Genomic DNA, 20,064 nt, shown 5'->3' on the forward strand with positions numbered 1-20,064 from the left:
CATCCCTGCCCTGGAATCTTGGCGAGCCTCTATGACTACCCTGACCATGCTGACTTCCGAAGCTAGGTTACAAAAAGCAATATAGCCTCTGCACAGTTCTCTGGGGAATATCACGCTGAAGCCCCGTGCCACCACGTAAGAACCCATGTTCCCTGCAGTTGCCACGCTAGGAGACCACATAGAGATAGAGAGGGGTGCCTCTGGAGCCCCAGCTGTTTGAGTCTTTCCTCCCAGCTACCAGCCATAGGAGTGAGAAGATTCTCAGCCCAGCCACCTTCAGACGAGAACCACATGAGAGACCCTAACTGACAAGTGCCTGGCTGAACCCAGTCCAGTTCTAGAACCATACGAGATAATAAAACTTACTGGTGTTTGAAGCCACTAAGTTCGGGAGTGATTTATTTCACAGTAATAAGGAACTGGAACACCTTTTAAGTCACTGAAATTGCTCACATTTGGTTTTTTCATGTAGTCGACAAATACCATTGGCTTATCAAGTGCCAAGCATTGGCCTAAATGTTAGAGGTACGAGGAGGAAACAAACGTCCTGCCCTCACGGAGCTTATTCTAGTCGGGACTGAGATAATGAACAAGCACACATGAAATGTCACATGGCAACACATATCGTGGAGAACAACCAAGCAGAAGAGAAGGCAAGGAGTGCAGTGTGGCGAGTGCTAGCAGGCTTGCAAGCATGCAAAGAATCGTCAGGAGAAGCCTCAAAAAAACTGAAGAAAGTAAGGAAGCAAGGCATCCAGACTCTGGGAAGAGCTCTCCCAGAAGGCACGAGTCAGTGGAGGTGTGCTTGAGGATGCGGAAGCTGAGAGCGCAGGATGAGACCAGAGTGCGAGGCCCCACCATGCCGTGCTCATGTGTCGGGAGTTTGGCTTAACTGGAGTTTGGTTAATTCCTATCTTCTGTACACTGGCCGTCAATGAAATATAAGCCTCACGGGTTTTATTTACATCAATGGCAGTCACTCCACTTCCAAAGAGTTGTACGTCCATCCTGGCTGTTAGTGCAAAGTAACCAAAAAAGCTTAATCCAGAGTTCACAATTTCTTGAAATTACACGTAAATTTCTGCCATGTCCCTATATTTTTCTGTGAAGGGTATTTATGACTGCCCATTACATTCTCAGACAGGTCTCTGACCCCCTAAAGGCCCAGCCTGAAATCGGTTCCGAAGGGACCTCAGCCTGTGGAGTCAGAGCAGTGACACTTCTGAGAGGGGTGTTGTTCCCCTAGAAAGATGCTTCCAGACAGGAACCCTCAAGGATCGAGGTTGTCTACAAGCACTCCCGGAACACAAACCGTTACTGGTCAGAAGATACAAGGTTATGCCAGGATACATACCATATGGCACTAAGCCCATTATTCAGTGAGACTGAGAAAGGAAACAGTGTGTTGATTTCTGTTCTGGTACAAGCACCTCACTGCATTGTGGATCAACAAAGAGCCTTAAATTTGAGCATCCTGAAGACAGCATTTTTCTCCCAGGAGATGCACTGGATTCAAACCCAACAGTGAAAAGTATTACTACACATACTGCTTTCTAAACACCATGTGTTCTCAAAACATTAATTTCAAAGAAAGCATTTTATAGAAGGTCTTATACCTCTACTGAAAAATCCTGATTTAGAAATATTTTATCATATCCAAGGACGAGTTCCCAGAACTCAGAAACAGAATTCCGTACCTCAGAGTCATCTTCATCTGAAAATAAACCTTTTTGAGTCTTTGTTTCTGGCAAGAGCTTGGGATTTTTGCTGGATGGAACGGTAACCTTTGTTGGAAAACAAAAAACAAAAACAAAAAACTGAGAGTTAACAACCAAGATAACTGGAAATGAGGGTTTATTCAAACATTCATTTGGAAAACAGACTGAGTCTCCGCTAGGATTAAGGCAGCAGGCCATGTGCCAGGGAAATAAAGATGCCGCGGACCTTAAACGTGTACAAAGAATTAATGCAAAAGAAGAATCATGAGAAAGAATTTAAAAACTGGTATAAGTTAAGAAAGGAGAAAGAAATAGTTCCTCAATAAAGTAAATTTCTCAGGACAGACAAAAAGCCTGGACACAGGAGATGGTACAAGCAAGGACACTCCGGGCAGAGGGAACCGCCTGAGAAGAGAAAAACAAGTTAAGCCAGAGGGCACACTGGTGGATCAGGGTATTCAGAACACAAATGGGACGTGCACAGTTAGAGCCAGCAGAGGAAGGCGAGCCAGCCCTAGGGGCCTGCCAGGTTCTCAATGGTGGGACACAGGTGGTCGGCAGTGGGAAGGTCAGGGTTTCATAGAAAGGACACACAGAGGTGCTTCAGAAAGAGGATGATCAGGGCACTTGGCTGGCTCAACTCGAAGAGCATGCAACTCTTGATCTCAGGGTCATGAGTTCGAGCCCCACACTGGGTACAGAGATTACTAAATAAATTTTAGTATATGTGCGGCCGAAGCGAGCACAGAGATTACTAAATAAATAAACAGGGGTGCCTGACTGGCTCAGTCAGTTAAGCATCCGAGTCTTGATTTAGGCTCAGGTCATGATCTCAGGGTCCTGGGATCGAGCCCTGTGTCGGGCTCCATGCTTAGGGGGAGTCCGCTTCAGATTCTCTCTCTCCCTCTGCTCCACCCACTCATGCACATGTGTGTACACGCTCTCTCTGTGAGATAAATAATCTCCAAATAAACAAACAAATAAACTTAAAAAAAAGAGAGAGAAAGTAAGAGGACAGTTCAAGCTATGCAGGATACCAAGGAAAGGGACAGCAGCCGCAAGAGCTTAGAGGCTGATGGGGATGCATCCTGCTGGCCAAATACAGCTTCATTTAAAACAAACAAACAAGAACAATGATGCTAATGGTTTATAATAGGTTGAACAGAGAACCCATAATCCTATAGTGCTAACTTAAAAAGCAGGAAAGAAAGGGGAAAGCAAGCTCTTCAGTTCTGTTTGGAAAAATGTTAGCTAATGTAGAAGAAATGAGAGAACTGGAAAACCATTCTTTTGTACCACTTAACATGATAACTGGTTCAAGAACAGATCATCGATGCAGGTAAAAAAACACTGAGCATGGCGAAGTCCGACAACTGCTCAGTCTAGGTGGTAGGTATTTGGGTGTTCGCTGCATTCTTTTCACCTTGCTGTACGATTAAAGTTCTTCACTGTACACCTGAAAAGAAACACCACTTCCCTCTGGATTCCAGACAAACTGACAAGATGCCCCAAATCAACACTTAACGAGGCTTAACAAATTAAGTTTCCTTCCTGCTCACCTTCTTCTCTGCCTTTGCTTTATTTTCATCTGTCCGATTCACAGTGGCTTCTCGCAAAGCAGCTGCTTTTTCTTTGAACAGATCTCCTTCCTCATCATCAAAGATATTGGCAGTGGATTTAACTTTGTCTTTAGAAGAGATACCACAGCAGGAAATTATACTCAAGTCAAAACTCCCACCACTAAATTCATAGATTAAAAATTCTTCCCTCCCAAGGAATAAATAGAAAAAGAATATTATTTTTTGATTAGTTATGAAACAGTATCAAGTTGGAATTTTTCAAAGAACACAAGAGCAGCTCAAATGAAACACAGGACCAGTGGTTTAACCACCTGGCTCACACACTCATCCAAGCAGCAGAGTCCTAAGCTTAGACTCGCTTGGACTGGCATCAAAGGTAAATAGAGACCTAAAGAAAGAAAGATCATTTAAGAAGAAACCACCCTAGGAATCTGAGAAGTGGGGATTGGCTCCCCCTTTTAAAAAGTCAAACTACTGGGGCGCCTCGCTGGGTCAGCAGTAGAGCATGTGGCTCTTGATCTCGGGGTTGTGAGTTCAAGCTCCATGTTGGGTGTGGAGATTACTTAAAAATAAAATCTTTTTTAAAAATAAAAAATAAATAAAAATTGAAAGTCAAACTACAAAGACACAGAAAAGCTAATATTGAAATCTCCCCCATAACCTCACCTGCCCACCCAAACAAGACAGCCATCGGGAACAGTTTAAAATGCACATCTAATTCCCCCAAAGATTATACTGACGCACTCATTTTGGTAATGCATAAATAAGGCGATAAATGATAACTCTAATAATATTTCTTATGATTTATGTTTTTCACTTAATGTACCTACAGAATCTTTCGTATGTCAACGTACACAGACTTCATCTTTTGTTACACTTCACCAAATTCCACTGAACAAGAGACCATAATTGACCCTACTGGTCAGTACCAGGGCAGTTTCCAGCCTTTCACTACCACGAGCCCTGCTGTGCAGAATGGGGTGTGTGTCACTGAAATGAGGACACTGACTTGGGAATGACCCAGGAGAGCAGCAGCTGCCAACTTATTTGTGATTCTAAATCAGTTCCCACCAATATCCACTAGGTGAGAGTCCTTCCAGGCCAAGAGACGCACAACCACCTTTATTCACTGTCATTTTAGTCGGCCTAGATCTGAGTGTTTCATGCATCCATTTGCACGCTTTCTAAAATAACTAGGTGATGAATTCTCTCAGGTTTCTGCTTCTATCCTTACTTCTCACATTTACCACTGGAAAAGGAGCTAAGTCCAGAGAATGTGTTTCTCACTGAATCCTGGTCCATCTAGTCTTTAGAAGAAGGAGTCCTCTTCTCATGTTGCTGGAAACTGTGTGCACCTAGTAGTCTATCCTTCTTTTCCAGAAAGCCACCAACACTTAGTGGCCAGACCAGCAATCTCTGCCCCCCAGGGAGCCTGTTAGAAATGCAGAATCACAGGTCCCTTGGGGCCCCTGGGTGGCACAGCGGTTAAGAGTCTGCCTTCGGCTCAGGGCGTGATCCCGGCGTTGTGGGATCGAGCCCCACATCGGGCTCCTCCGCTATGAGCCTGCTTCTTCCTCTCCCACTCCCCCTGCTTGTGTTCCCTCTCTCGCTGGCTGTCTCTATCTCTGTTGAGTAAATAAATAAAATCTTTAAAAAAAAAAAAAAAAAAAAAGAATCACAGGCCCCACCCCACACCCCCTGAATGTGAATCTGCATTCTGACAAGAGTCCCAGGACAGTCCTCTGCACATAAACGACTAATTAAGAAGGGTGACTTCATGAACATGTGGGCTTAAATTTGAGGGGAGAAGAAAGGCAAGGGGCTGAAAACCCTGCTATATAAGAAAGGTCAAGGTTATGTGGGCTTTCTGGCACAGAGAAGAGAAGCTGGGAACTGAACAGCTAACACGTGGCATTCTGCTCACACAATTTACTAAGAGCTGCCAGAAGGAAGTGTGATTAAAATTTCCTCTGTAACTCCAGAAACGTCACAACCAGAAATCTTCAGCAGGTATTACAGGGGAACAGATTTTAGCTCTCCATAGGGCAGATAATCCTAGTAATTAGTTTCCAAAGCAGGAAAGATTGGTTCAGAAAACAGAGCCCCCAAGGCCCCATGACTATGGAAGCCAAGATGACACTCTATAATAGGAATGCTTGAGGAGGGATCCTGTCACTGGAAGACACAGAGAACCTGACAAGCTCCATGTCCTTTTCAGGTCAACATTCTCTCCCTGGCTCAATTCCCGGAAAAAGAGGCTGGAAGAGGTACCTGTTTTGGAAGGCTTGCTGCAGGATGCCGCAAAAAAGTCATCGTCGTCATCATCATCATCAAAGAGGCCAGCAGGTGCTGGAGGGTACGGGCTTTTCCCTGGAGTGGGCTGCTCAGGCTTCTGGGGCTCCTTGGGCTTCTGGGGCTCCTTCAGTGATGGAACAGAGGTGGCACCAAACACATCAGTGTCCCCTGTGGGTGGAGGGACAGGACAGCCACAGTTGTGAGCCAATGTGGGTGGGTCTCCCGACTTTACAGAGAGGAAAAAAAAAAAAGGACCACCCACCAAGAACATTTTCAGTTCATCCACAAAACACATTAACAGGACCAAATAATCCCCATCCTTTATTGCTACAGAACATCCCACGATGCCAATCACCTGGTCACTAAAACACAAGGAAGTCCAAGGCCACTGACTTCTAAAAGAATATGAGCTAACACCAATGAATGAGCTCTTCCTGTAGGCTACTTGTTTCCCTCTGAAGCTCCTCCTACTCTTCAGCTGGCACTTAGAGGACAATTTTAAAGAATTACAAAACAGTACTTGTTTGGTTTTTAAAAAACAAACCCTAAGTCATGATACCTAAAAATACAGAAACAGCTCCTGCTGGGATTTTCTTTCCAGGTTTGGAGGATGAAGACACTAAAAATGAGAAAGAAAAAAAAATAACCACTTCAGAAAAGATGACTTTTCTTGTTAAATGCACCTTACTGAAATAGTAAGAGTGTACAACACAATACATCGCTAATTGGAGACCTTTTAAAACTACTTTTTCCTAAAACAACCATTTTAAAACTCCTTAGCCTTATAGCTCAGTCTTCTTTCTACCTGCCGTACTTTTTTCATGGTACTAATATAATCTAAGCTGTGATTCCCACGGACGATCACCTTGAGTATGGTCAAACAAGCACTGGGGTGGGCTGGAGAGGCCGAGGAAGGGGTCAAGCACAGAAGAGAAGGCAGAGGCAGAGCAAGCAGGGCTCGGTAACAGTTAGGGCTCTGTGCATTCCAACTGGAGAACCAGCAGGTAGAAGAGAACAGCAAAAAATGTGAAATATCAACAACAACAAAAATCAAGACAGTAACAGTTAAGGAGGGAAACTAGCATCCACTGATGCCAGAAAGTAGAGAGCAGGAACGGCAGGACATCCAGCCAGCCAGCATCACAGCGAGTCCAAAATCTGATGACTGGCGGCCCAAGGAGACTGCTCACTTCAATTAACTCATTCCCAAATCCCAAGAACTACCACATACCTAATGGAATAAAATTTGTCAAGTTTTTTTTTTTCTTTTTCATGTGTGCACCACAGATGATTCTGATGTACACCAGACAATGCAATTACTGACCTCCAATTTATGTGCACAACTCTGGAAGTGCTTTTTTGAATCAAACATGATTAAATTAAAACATCCTCAACACTGCTACAGAGTGCTTTTCCTGTTTGACTTTTTATGAATTCTCTATTAAGAAAGAGACAAAGGAGGGCATGTGATATACCAAGCAGTGGGTATTATATAAGACTGATGAATCATAGGCCTGTACCTCTGAAATCAATAACGTATTATATGTTAATTGAATTTAAATTTTAAAGTGTTTTAAAAAAAATAAAAAATTTTTAAAATTTTAAAAAAGAGACAAAACTCTGATGTGGGTTTACAGATGGTACTTTTGTCTTTTCCAAGACATAAATTAGTGAAAATGAGCTGCTCTTAACTAAACCAAGGCAAGCAAAACCGCTTTCTGCCTAACAAAGAAGCAAGGCTTGGAAATAACTTCAGGGGTCCCATGTCCTACTGAGAAATTAACAGTTTTTGGAATTCTGTTCACGAATAAGAAGAGTCAGCCTCAATCCAAGCTTACCGGCACTAACAGAGGGTTGAGCTTCCCGATCCTGAGGGGCTTCTGTGAAGAGGTCACCCTGGTTGCGATAAAGTACAGGACACGAAATTTCAAAAAAGCAAAGGAAAATGTAGCTGCATTTGAGGATTTCTAAAGAAAAGTACCTTGTAAAGTTTAAAGATACATATTTACTGTTCTGCCAGAAATTTAGTTCCAAAGTGAAAACTATGGCAAAATCAGACCCTTAAATAGTTTAGGTCTATCCAGGAATTAAATACAAACATGGAAGAAGAAAACAGACAAGGCAAGGAACGACCACCTGATCAAGTAAATTATTCACTATAAACACTCTCACATCCACTCTCCACCTAACAAAGGGCATCAGGATACAGTATTTTCTCACTTTGTGATTCTTAGTTCAAAATCTCCCAAACTATGAGAAAGCAGAAGCAACCTGCAATCTAAGAAGCCATTTTTTTTCCCTACTAATTGTGGACGCATGACACAACTAGGGAGAGCTTCACTCATTACCACGGACTCACCTCCTCATCGTCATCATCGAAAAGTCCCTTCCCTCCACTGAACAGGCCCCCTTGAGAGCCAAATGGGGAGAAATCTTCATCAGTCAGCTTGGGGGGTGCAAATAAGTTGTCCTCTTCATCTAACAAGCAGAAAGGGAATGTTTTGGAGGGAGAGTTAAAGATGGGTTTGGAACTCAAACTTCCAGGGTTAGCCTTTAACAACATCTCCAAGACTGGCATGGAGTTATCTAACCATATGTAACAGGAGTACTTCAGGGCCAGCAGGCTGAGGAATTTCACACACAAGTCACTTAACCGTCCAACGAACCCCTTAAAAGGCTCTCTGGGTTCCCACCCTTAACTCTGTAAATGTCTGAAGCAAGGTGAATTCTGTAGGCGATCCCTTTCATCTAGACTTGTTTCTCTGGAAGCAAGTACCTGATTCAATTGCCTTTAAGACCTACCCCGCCAAGAATCTGGGAGAAGGAAGGGCAGATTGAACAAAGATCTGCAGACTGACACAGTCACAAGGAGGAATGTAATGGATGTTACTGTTAAATATGAAAGGCTCTGATATATTCTTTATAGAAAAGAAATGCTAGAGATCCCTAGTTTCTATTCCTCCAGGAAAATTCTAGAAGGACAGTTAACGATCGCTATAAAACTTTTTAATTCAAATCCTTACAGCATTGTGGCTGCACACCCAACTCTCCTCCCAGCATCCCAAAGCATACTTTTAAATGTTTTGGAAATGAGAATAGAGACAGACCCCGTTTGTCGGCATTTAAAGTGGAATTCTAGGAATTACGAAAATGATATTCCTGAATCGAGGACCTCCTAAGATAACAGAATTGAGGGGAAAGGCTTACCATCTGAGGGAGTTTTCCTTTCCTTCTTTTCCTTCAATGTCTTCCGAGGTTTTGCTTCTCCTGGGGACAAGGCTTGAAGAGTATTTCACAGTTTTAACCATACACAGTCTACCCTTAGTATTTATAGACTAACTTTTTACACTTATGTCTGTCACCCTTGTGGCTCCGAAGCTAAGAGCAAGACATTCAACTCTGCGTCTCAGCTCTACCTTAGGACTTCAGTCAGTACCTCACTGAAGCTGAAAGAATTATTCTGACATCATTCCATCCTGTTCAGTCACTAGAATATACGATGTAATACATTTGTGTTTAGTCAAAATATAAAGAGTAAATACTAATTGAGAGATTTCTAATCTGGGGCCTGTGATTGTCTGGGGTATCTATTAATCCCCTGAAACTGCATATAAAATGTTATACAGATATGTACATGTGCTTTTTCTTGGGGGTCCCACAATGTTCAGTTATCAAAGAGTCAACAAACCAAAAAAAGAACAGGCCTCTCATGCCTCAGTAAAATTAAACAGGAAAACATGCTCCCAGTGAAGCCCAGCACAGGGTCCTGCACTTCCCCCCCAACCCCGTAAACTCATCTCAATGACATACTTGTTCGCTCCTCTTCCACCTGGCTTGTGGCCTCCCCTTTGATTCGAGCCGCCAGCTCATCGGCAAATGACGTAGGTCTACTTTTTTTCTACAGGCAGAAAAGATCAGAAGTTTTACTTTTTTTGGGAACCCACAAACTAGTACAGTTTACTTTTGATACCTAACAAAATTAAGTAAACAAAGGCAAAGGGATTGAACTGATGAAAAATTTAACTAAATGAATTTAAACATATGCACCCTATACAAATCACTTGAGAAACACGACTCCCTTCATAGGGAGATGCTCCGTATTTGCTTATTTTGTTTAACTACTTTACTTTAATCCTGGAAGAGCCAGATAAGAAAAGTACCATGAGGAACCGAGGGTGGGAAAAGGAAAGGAGTATTAGGGTCTTAAAACTCTGGAACTGAATAGACTTGAATGATCTAACTTGTAAAACTGTAACAGTTGGAAGAGAAAGTGGTCCTTGTGAGGCAACTAGTGAAGCTCAACCATCACTTTCAAAAGTATAAATGTACCAATATAACGCAGAATGAGACAGTTACAAACATAAATGACAATAAAAGTAATGAGTCCTCAGCGCCATTTCTAAAACCTTGTCAAGAGCATTAACTGTAGTCTTTCTTACAGGTCTAGTATTTTCTTCAATGTCCTCAATATCTTCCTCCTCCTTCTCAGAGTCAGCGAAAATGTCACAGCCATCATCATCCTCTTCTTCATCACTCATTTGCGCAATGTGCTAAGAGTATAAACCTTGAGATTAGAACTAGGAGATAAGGTCATCAAGCTGAAAAAGAGATACTGCCACTTAGCCTATAGGCAAAACGGTGACAGCCTGTCAAACAAGGGGGATGATGATGGTGAAAGCAGCGAAAGTCCCAAAGCAATAAATGTGCTAGAACAAAGAACATACAAGATTTATTTTCAGTGCAAATACTATACGCAGAATAATAAACACTGAAATATGTAAGACATCCATCACTGGAGAAATGATAAATTAAATAAGCATTGTCTCATCTCGAGAAGAATACTAGTAATTAAAAGGAATAAGCTGTAAGAACTGCAGAGGCATCCAAGGCATCAAGTGGAACAAATGTTGAATGAGAAACTGAGCATGATACCCTGCCCCCCACCCAAACACCCACCCCATTTCTAGGGACACGGATATATTTGAAAAAGCAAAGAAAAGCACTTACACTCCCAGATCACACCAGTTAATGTGTGGGATAATGAGGACTGGAGGGCTCAAACTAAGCTTTATCTGTGAAGTTCTAATTTTTATAAAAGCAGCCACTGGTAGGTATCATTTGTATAAACTGTGCGAGGTACTATGCTAAAAGCACTTTATTAGTTACTTTAATCCTTACAACCCTGAGGCTCACTGGGGCACACAAAACCAGTCTATCTTTAACAATACAAATAAATGGTTAGGCCAATGCTTTTAATCACTGTATTGTATTATTTAAAAGTCTGACTTTATCAATCTTAATAGTAAGTTCACAGAAATAAATATCCTCTAAAGACCGATTATTAAATCACCTCTGTGAATACAACCGGGAAAATAAAAGTATCAACCAAAAAGTATGAAATCCTTTATTTGGTAGTTGAAAATTTTTGTGAAAAAAGTTTCCCAGTTAGGAAACTGAAATGCAAATTGGGACCATCTCAACATGGACGGGACTGGAGGAGATTATGCTAAGTGAAATAAGTCAAGCAGAGAAAAAACAATTATCATACGGTTTCACTCATTTATGGAACATAAGAAATACTAGGGAGATCGGTAGAAGGAAGGGAAGAATGAAGGGGGGGTAAACAGAAGGGGGAATGAACCACGAGAGACTATCAACCCTGGGAAACAAACTGAGGGCTTCAGAGGGGAGGGAGGTGGGGGATTGGGGTAGGACAGTGATGGGTTTTAAGGAGGGTACATATTGCATGGAGCACTGGTGTTATACGCAAACAATGAATCATGGAACACTACATCAAAAACTAAGGATGTACTGTATGGTGACTAACATAGCATAATAAAAATTTTTAAAAATTAAAAAAAAATTTTTTTTAAATTGGGACTATCTCAGTATACCACTGTACGTATATTACGGTAGCAAAAATCATAATCCCAGGGATGAGATTATAGGAAAATCATTATGCATGATCTGTAATGAGACAATAATATCAAGAACCTTTACTCTAATTCTACACCATCTCATTCCTAAGGAAACAGTTCACATAAACAAAGGATTTTTGTGTATGGGAATACTAAATGAAGCATTATCTCAAAAATAAAATCCTGGAAATAAACTAATTCCCATATAAATTTAGAAGCTACCAAAGTATCACTGTATTACCATGCTTAAAATAGAGAGTTCACAAAGCAAATTACGAATGATTCAAAATTTAAGAAAATACTTAAATATGTTAACATAAAAGAGCAGAAAATATACTATGCATATCAGGAAAAGAATACATCCTTAGAAAGGCATATAAAAATTAAGACTGCAGTGCTAAGACAGTAGGATTAGATTTGTACCTTTTGAGTGTTCCTTAACCTTATTGCTACATTGTTTCAAATTTTAAAATAGGGGAGGGGGATTCATGTGAAATAGTTCAGCTTGAATAACTGGGCCTTCTTTTAGAGGCTCTGTTTCCCAATTTTGTTTTTCACTTCTTTGTTTTCTAAGAAAAACGAGGATAAAATATAAAGCAAAACTAAAAAAAAAACAAAAAACCACAAGGCAGTAGTTAACCTGAAAACATGAAATGCTTGATGGAAAATTGGCTGTAAAAATAAGGAATAAATCCTTACTTTCCCATAAGTCATTCTAAGTAATTTGTTATTTAATTTTTTATTGTTTTAATTCCAATATAATTAACACATAGTATTATATTAGTTCAGGTGTACAAAATAGTGATTCAACAACTCTATATGTTACTCGTACAATCCCCTTCACCCATTTCACCCATCCCCCCATCCAGCTCTCCTCAAAAGTAATCTCAGCATATATTTAGTATATATGCTAGGCTTCAGTTAAAATTTTAAAGCAAAGTCACTTTAGTACATGAGACTCACCTGGTTTTGATCATTGTCACTATGATTAGCAAAATCTTCATCTGACTGCTTTAAGGGGAGAAAAAAAAAGGCTTTGTTGTTAATACAGGATTTACTCACAAGCACAGAAATGATTTCAGGTCTAAGTCTCTGGGGCACGTCTATACTCAGTCTCTTTGTACTGCTTACTGGTTACCTGGAGTGTCAAGGTGCACATAAAGTGGATAGCTGGCAGTATCACCAAGAATTGCTCAGGCTAACAAGTAATTTTTGCGGTTAATTTCAACATCTCTAATAATGTGCTCATACCTATCTGCACTATCACTGCTAACCTTTGAATTTAAAGTAACAGTTGCAATTTAATTAAATTATCACAAGTTGGTTTGTGTCATTTTACATTTCAGACTCCACTCTCTATATTCCCTCTAAGATAACTACTACATCAGGCCCGAGAGCGGGAACATCAGTGTTTCCTACCAGCAATTAAGTGAAGAGTTGCATCGAATGCTAAAAGCACAGGATTCAGCTAATGATCATCAGTTACAGCGAGATTATTTAGGAAAAGCTTATTTCCTGCTGTTAGGTGCTTTGTTTGGAGGGCCAGCAGAAGGAGGGCAAGGGAGGCGGACTGTGGAAAGAGGGGAGGAGGAGAAGAGAGGAGCACACATACAACATTGTCTCCTTTTAGGAATCCACACTCAAGAACCATCCTTCACACATCAGTAACAAACATTCTGTCTCAAGGAACAACCCCAGATACAACAACGATCAAGGTCCCCAGACCCCAAAGCCTGGAGCAGGGAGTCAGATCACGCTGTGTAGGTATGAAGATACCAGAGCCAGCAGCAAAGTGAAAATGTAAGTGAATGCTTCAAGCATTCTTCTGGTCTGGGTTTTATAGTATAAAAAAGTTTTAAATATGGACTTTTTCCCTAAAATTATTCCAAGATAGAATGTACTCGAAGACTGCATTGCAGGCAGATTCTACCAAAATATCTAAGCTGCCTCCCCCCCCCCCCGAAATACATTGGTAAGAAGAGGACTTGGTGTGGAGGTGGCGGGGAGGGGAACGGTACAGGGATTAAGGCAGTTTTCCTTTTGTACACGAGACAAAAAGGAAACTCAATCCCAGGGGAAAAAACCTCAGACTATGGCTACTATCACTGTTAAAAAATTTGTGAAAAGAGATTGCTAATTCACAAATATTTATTTAGCCTGCTAAATACTCCCTAAGGTTCCCGCCCTCCATGACCTGGAGACACCAAACAAGCCCTTACCTCTTCTTCATTCTCTTCACTGTCTGCAATACTGCCACGATCGCTGCCTACGGACCCCTCTGGTTAGAAGAAAGATAAAGCATTATCGCCAATATTCGTCATAAAACATCCTTAGTTCCTTCTCAAAATCACAAACCACCGTACATCAACATCACAGAGATTTTGATAAAAGTATCTATCCACATTAACTGGAACTAAAAGTGGTGAGGAATAAAACATTTACATAGCCTTAAAGGATCTCCCCACAAGATACTTACTAACTACAAAAAAAGTTAATTACCAAGGGGAAAAACTGGCCTGTACTCTTCAAAAATGTCAGAGCTGTAAAAAGCAAAGGCTGAGAAATTATATCAGACTAAAAGAAGACCAGAGATTTGACAACTAAATGCAGTGAGTGATCCCGAACTGGAGCCTAGACCAAAGGGGAAAAGAGCCTGTAAAGAACGTAACTGGGGTAACTGGCAAAATCTGAAATATGACTGAGGATGAGCTAACAGAATTATGTCCAGGAAAATTTCCTGACTTCGATAATATACTGTAGCTACATTTGAGACTGTCCTTGGTCTTAGAAAACATACACAGAAATATTCTGGAGTAACAGGGCAAGATGTCTGCCGCTCTCAAATAGATTCAGAAAAAAATGTTATGTATAGAGAGAGAAAAATCAAACAAATGTGATGGAAAGTTAACAACTGGTAAACCTGAGTGAAGGGTATAGATGAGTTCTTTGTACTGTTCTGATAACATTAAGGTAAAGTTTGAAATTATTTTAAAATAAAAAGATATAAATGTTAAAAGTAACAAAAATATTTGGCACAAAAGAATACCTTCACTAGACAGCTCTCCGAGACCTACATCTTCCTGCTCCATGAAGAGCTTTGACCCAATTAAATAAGGTAGAGGACGATCAATGTATAGATCCTGTAAAGAATGAAAGATAACAGCCATTAAAAATACTCAGGATGAAAAATATGTTTCCCACTTGACATCTTGTTCCATCTGACTACCCCAAACAAGTTACATAATGAGAGTAAAGAATAAGAAACTCAGAGGGATTCAAAGTACAAAAAATAAATAAATAAATAAAATAAAATCACTGACTTTTTAAAAAAGTCAAATCCTTAGGTAAAAAATAGCAAAAAGAAGCTAAATCACACAGAATCTCCCTTCTCAAGTGCCTAGTTATACTCAAAATGGAAAGGCACACACAAAGTTTACCAGCAGTAATCAAATAAGTGTCAAAACTTCACAGTAACATGGTCAAAAGGAGGACCAAGGAAAGAAACTGGAAGTTCTGGCCAGCTCTGATGAGTCCTAGCCCTGCCTTCCTCCCCTAAAATGCCCTGCTGGTGAGCAAAAATCAACCACTCAACCAATCGATCTTGAGAATCATCAACAGTCCTAAATTTGGAAAGAAGCACACTGAGTAAATAACCCAAATGGGTGCGTGTGTCCAGGTTTGGGAGTGGGAGCAGGTGGGGACCAACAGGGGGATTCCTTCACACTGCAGTGGAGCAAAGAGAAGGCTGAACAGAGCACATAATGCATGGGCTAGGCAAGAAGAAACAGATGGCAACTATACAAGTATCTAGAGTCAACATAATGAACTAAAGGCACATCCAAAAGACTGATGAGAACCTGTCTTGGAAAAAAAATGACCCAAAGAAGGAAAGAATAATATCCCTCAGCAGCACCCACTGTATAATTTAGAAAAATGAAGTTGGTAAAATAAGACCAGATTATAAAACAACAGAATGAAATGAAGGACACTGTATATAAGAGAAAACCTGTTGGACCTCCTTTCATTCCCATCCTCTACTTCTAAGTTCCACCCAACACACATGTATTAAAAATTTAAGTTCAAGAAAGCACTCTACCCCAGGACAACCTCCCATCTCCCCGCCCCCCCAAAAAAAACGGATTTATCCTTTACAAAGTAGGGCATTTGGCCACCATCTCTCTTCTGTATTGGAAATACCCTGGGGGTGCAGGAGGAAACAATTCTGATGCTTAACACAACAACAGAGAATTTGGGAAAGTTAATGTAAAGGTTGAAGACACCACAGCAACTGGGGCGCCTGGCTGGCTCAGTCGGTAGAGTGTGAGAGCAACTCCTGATCTCGAGGTCGTATGTCTGAGCCCCACGTTGGGTGTGGAGATTACATTAAATAAATAAACTATATATAAAAAAAAAAAAAGCAAGAGCAACCAATTCAATGCAAACAAAGGAAGTACTAATTGGGCTAACCGTGACTTAGAAGGCATTCCCGTGTCCTCCAGTAGAGGAGAAGTGGTGTAGGACTTGGAACTAACAAGTGTGGCCCAGGCAACACACTTGCCCAGGGGTCCACTGCTGACTGCTAAATCCCTACAGTGGGAAGGCAAGCTAGCAAGTACCAGCCAGTGCGAAAGGAACAGCCCCAACATGGCACAACCCAGAAGCTTGAATTGGAAGAGAAGCGTGCAGCAAAACGAATGACCAGAAGAGCTTGGCTCTGTGGCATGTTTTTCTTTTCTTTTTTTTTTTTTTTTAAGATTTCATTTATTTATTTATTTGTCAGAGAGAGAGTGAGCACAAGCAGGCGGAATGGAAAGCAGAGGGAGAAGCAGACCCCCCGCTGAGCAAGAAGCCTGAGGCAGACTCAATCCCAGGACCCTAGGATCATGACCTGAGCTGAAAGCAGACACTTAACCGACTGAGCCACCCAGGCGTCCCTGTGGCATGTTTCAATTCATAAAGCACTTGTGTGTCACAAGGACTCTCTCTCAAAACAATATGGCAACCTTTTGTGTTTACTTCCGCGTGGCTGTGCTGCCCCAAACGTCTCCTCTGCAGATCTAAGAGAAAGTAATAGTAAAGCAGTAACTACTTTCAAAACTAATAGTCTATTCATGAACGCTCATAACGGCTTTACTCATCCTAGCAAAAACCTGAAATCAACCCAAATATCCTTCAACACTTCTTTTTCTCTCTTTTTTAAATTCTTTCAACATTTCTGCAGTTTCCCTTAGTATGAGCTACAGAGACTTCAGGTTCCCAACAATCTCTCCCTCTCATGAGCCTCCTCATACTTCGAAACACAATTCAAGACTCATCTGTACGCTCATTTCCTCAGCTAGAAGTCAGTTCTCTCTCAGAGCACTTATGATGGGGACTCATATAAATGTCTCCTCTCTCCACCAGCTGGTAATGCTGTAATAAGCATTGTGAGAGTAGGAGCCATGCCCTGCACCTTTGTACTCCCCTACCCTGGCATCCTGCCTTGTACCAATGTTCGGGTAAAGAAAGTCTTTCCAACAGAGTCAATATGAGATTGCTAAGTGCCACACTCGCTTCCTAAAAGTCAAGTCCATGTCTTACTAATTCTGTGCCCAACTGAAGTTCCCAAAACACAAGGGTAACAATAAATATCTGAACTGAATGTCTTTACCTTTGGTTCAAGGATCAGTTCCACCCGTTCATTAGCATCTTCTTCTTCAGAGTCTGAGTTCCCCGCTTTTATATCGAGTTGCTCAAATGCACTGTCCAATACTTGTAAACCATAGTTCACAGCCTCCTGAACTTTAGGAATCAGATCTACTTCTTTCTGTTCCCGGGTCTTCTCCTACAAAAAGATACTGTTCAGTACGGCTCTCCAAAATATTGATACCACCATAATAAAACACAATAAAACAAAAAGAAATCAATTAAAAATGTTAACAAAAGTCAGATTCTGAGAAATGCCTCAATAGACTTTGGAGTAAGTTTTAAACCCCAACTTTGTCACTTTCCGGACATGGATCAAACTACGTAAGATTCCAGAGTTCCCAGTTCACCATCTACAGAAACTGGGGCACCTGGGTGGCTCAGTGGGTTGGGCATCTGCCTTCGGCTCACGTCATGATCCCAGGGTCCTAGGATCGAGCCCCGCATCAGGCTCCCTGCTCAGCGGGGAGCCTGATTCTCCCTCTCCCTCTGCCTGCCGCTCCCCCTGCTTGTGCTCTCTCCCGCTCTCTTTGTCAGATAGAGAAATAAAATCTTAATATATATAGAAACTACTGCCCCTAGACTCCTTAGCCTGGTTTATGAAGCCCTCCAGCACCCACCCCTCACTCCCTTTTTCTTCTTCCTGCCTAAACCTCAGTATCTTCCATTAACATAGTCCATAAAATACCAGGCACATCCCCCAACACCGAACTTTAGCTGCTGGCATTCTCTCTCACTGAAATAGCCTTAAAATCAGGCTCTTCTTTCTTCACCTAGCTAACATCTTATCCTTGTAGGTTTTCCCTGCTTACATCACCGAGCTCTTCTCATCTGAACTTCCAGAACAGTTACCAGTTCTGACATGTTATGCCCTAGTGCCCCAACCAAGACCATAAGCTCCTGAGGGTAAAGTCTTTAAGTCACCAGCTCCCTGCAATCTTAGTAGAGTCAATAAATGTTCACTGCACACTCCGTGTCCTCTGTACTAACACATCCTATGGCATGCAGGAGGCACTCAAATGTGTGTGGACTAAACCAGCATTCATCTCACTGTCATTTCCAACTGGAAGGAATCCAAGCTATCATGAAAGAATGGGGAAACATGGTCTTCAAAGAACTCACAACCTATAGCCCAGTCTGTGGCCTGCTTTTGTATCGCCGTCAAGGTAAGAACGGTTTTTACATTTTCTAAGGGGGTGAGGGGAAGGAGGAGAAAGAGAAAAAAAGAAGGGAAAGAGACAGAGACCAACATAGCCAGCCAAACTTAAAATATTTACTATCTGGCCTTTTACAGAAAATCTCCACTGACCTGTGCTCTACTCTGAAGCCAGAATTCAGAAACTTTATATATTTCTTACTATACTACATTCCAGAAACAAACCAAAGAGTTCAATTCTTGGGCTATCAGGAGCAGCCTTTCCCATTTTCCCCAGTAATCATCCTCCTGCCCACAATCCCCCACCAGCCACATTACAGATTTCCACCACTTTCCTTCTCTAAGTCGAGACTCAACAGAAGAGTGATTTAATGCAAGTACCTGTTCTGCTTTTTCTGTCTCAGCCTTGAGCACCGGCTCCTCCACCTCTTCATCATATACACGCTACATATAGAAGCAAATTCATTTTTAAATGGTCAGAACATCACTTGGAATACATTGCAATATACAATTCAACACACAATACAAAAAGACAAAGACAGAGAAAAAATGATTATTCAACAAATGGCTGAGGCCATTGGTCAAGGACAAAAAACAAAAAGCAGCAGTTAATTCATCAAAAATTAAACTTAAAAAGATACAAATGACTAGGAAACGTGAATAAAGTTCAATCTCATGGTTGACCAGAGGGCCACAAAAACAATGGAAGATCCCATTTTCATTTGGTGTAACCTAATACTCTTCATGCTGACAGGGCAACGATACAGGTACTTAAATGTGAAGCTGCTGAAAGTGTCAACTGGTAGAACTTACCTACGAAGTAACAAGAGCTTGAACACTTTGAGCAATAGAAATGGTAAAAGCTTTTTCATCCTGTTGCTTAAAATGGTTGATAAACTTTTATTATCCCATTTATATGAAAGCAGATGAGCCAAGCCCACCAAAGATTTGCCAGAAGGCCAGGCAGGCATTTCTTTTCCAAGAGAGCTATGGCTCCAGTAACTCATTGTGATGTCTTTTACTTTTTATCTATTTAACTATTAAAAAGAGGACATAGGAATATGCCCTAGTAAGACTTATTCAAAATCTGCAGTATTTAAGATTGGGACACAGGCATACAGATGATTGTAATAAAATACAGAGGTAAGAAACTGATCCATAATTACCTGTAAGCCTAATTTTACATTCACAAAACACAAATGTATATATACTATGTATAAACTTTCATACACATGAGTCAGTGAGGAAAAGAGCTTACAATAAAGCTTACCGATGTGGGGGGAAAAAACAAAGTAACGTTCCTATCTCAAACTGTACATACGTGCACTCATACACATTCCATGCAGATACGTACTTTCCAGGTAAGATTATACTGCAGATATACAAAGAGGCCCCCACCCAAAATATTTAGAGAGTTAAGGTAAAAAAATGGGAAGTTGGTACCTTTGAAGCAAATATGGAAAAAATATTAAAGTCTGTTGATGCAAAGTGGTGCACGTTATTAGCATTTGTGGTTATTATCTATTCTTCTCTAGACATTTGAAAGATTCCGTTAAAAAGTTTTATAGTGAAAGATTGTTGGAGCACCTGGGTGGTTCAGTCAGTTAAGCATCTACCTTCAGCTCAGGTCATGATCCCAGGGCCCTGGGATCGAGCCCCATATCAGGCTCCCAGCTCAGCAGAGAAGTCTGCCTCTCCCCCCACTCACACTC

The 20,064-nt window shown here is 41.2% G+C and overlaps 1 protein-coding gene across 3 annotated transcripts in view; it reads right to left on the minus strand.

Moving 5' to 3' along the window:
- The window catches only part of LOC123800296 (WASH complex subunit 2), a 51,698-nt gene that overhangs the window by 26,357 nt on the left and 5,277 nt on the right, over positions 1-20,064 (minus strand). For 2 of the 3 annotated variants that reach the window (XM_045809917.2, XM_045809915.2), the window contains exons 4-17: positions 18,734-18,796; positions 17,162-17,335; positions 14,558-14,651; positions 13,731-13,789; positions 12,475-12,522; positions 10,033-10,143; positions 9,404-9,491; positions 8,801-8,872; positions 7,953-8,071; positions 7,432-7,489; positions 6,153-6,212; positions 5,570-5,761; positions 3,278-3,405; positions 1,698-1,784 (exon numbers count right to left, since the gene is read on the minus strand). In XM_045809917.2, coding sequence (XP_045665873.2) covers positions 1,698-1,784; positions 3,278-3,405; positions 5,570-5,761; positions 6,153-6,212; positions 7,432-7,489; positions 7,953-8,071; positions 8,801-8,872; positions 9,404-9,491; positions 10,033-10,143; positions 12,475-12,522; positions 13,731-13,789; positions 14,558-14,651; positions 17,162-17,335; positions 18,734-18,796 — 1,353 coding nt within the window. The remainder of the gene's footprint in view (positions 1-1,697; positions 1,785-3,277; positions 3,406-5,569; positions 5,762-6,152; positions 6,213-7,431; positions 7,490-7,952; positions 8,072-8,800; positions 8,873-9,403; positions 9,492-10,032; positions 10,144-12,474; positions 12,523-13,730; positions 13,790-14,557; positions 14,652-17,161; positions 17,336-18,733; positions 18,797-20,064) is intronic. The other variant, XM_045809916.2, reaches the window with a different exon arrangement.

The sequence above is a fragment of the Ursus americanus genome, chromosome 6 (assembly GCF_024610735.1).
Source record: "Ursus americanus isolate L20-20 chromosome 6, mUrsAme1.1.p, whole genome shotgun sequence".
In the NCBI taxonomy this organism is placed as follows: domain Eukaryota; kingdom Metazoa; phylum Chordata; class Mammalia; order Carnivora; family Ursidae; genus Ursus; species Ursus americanus.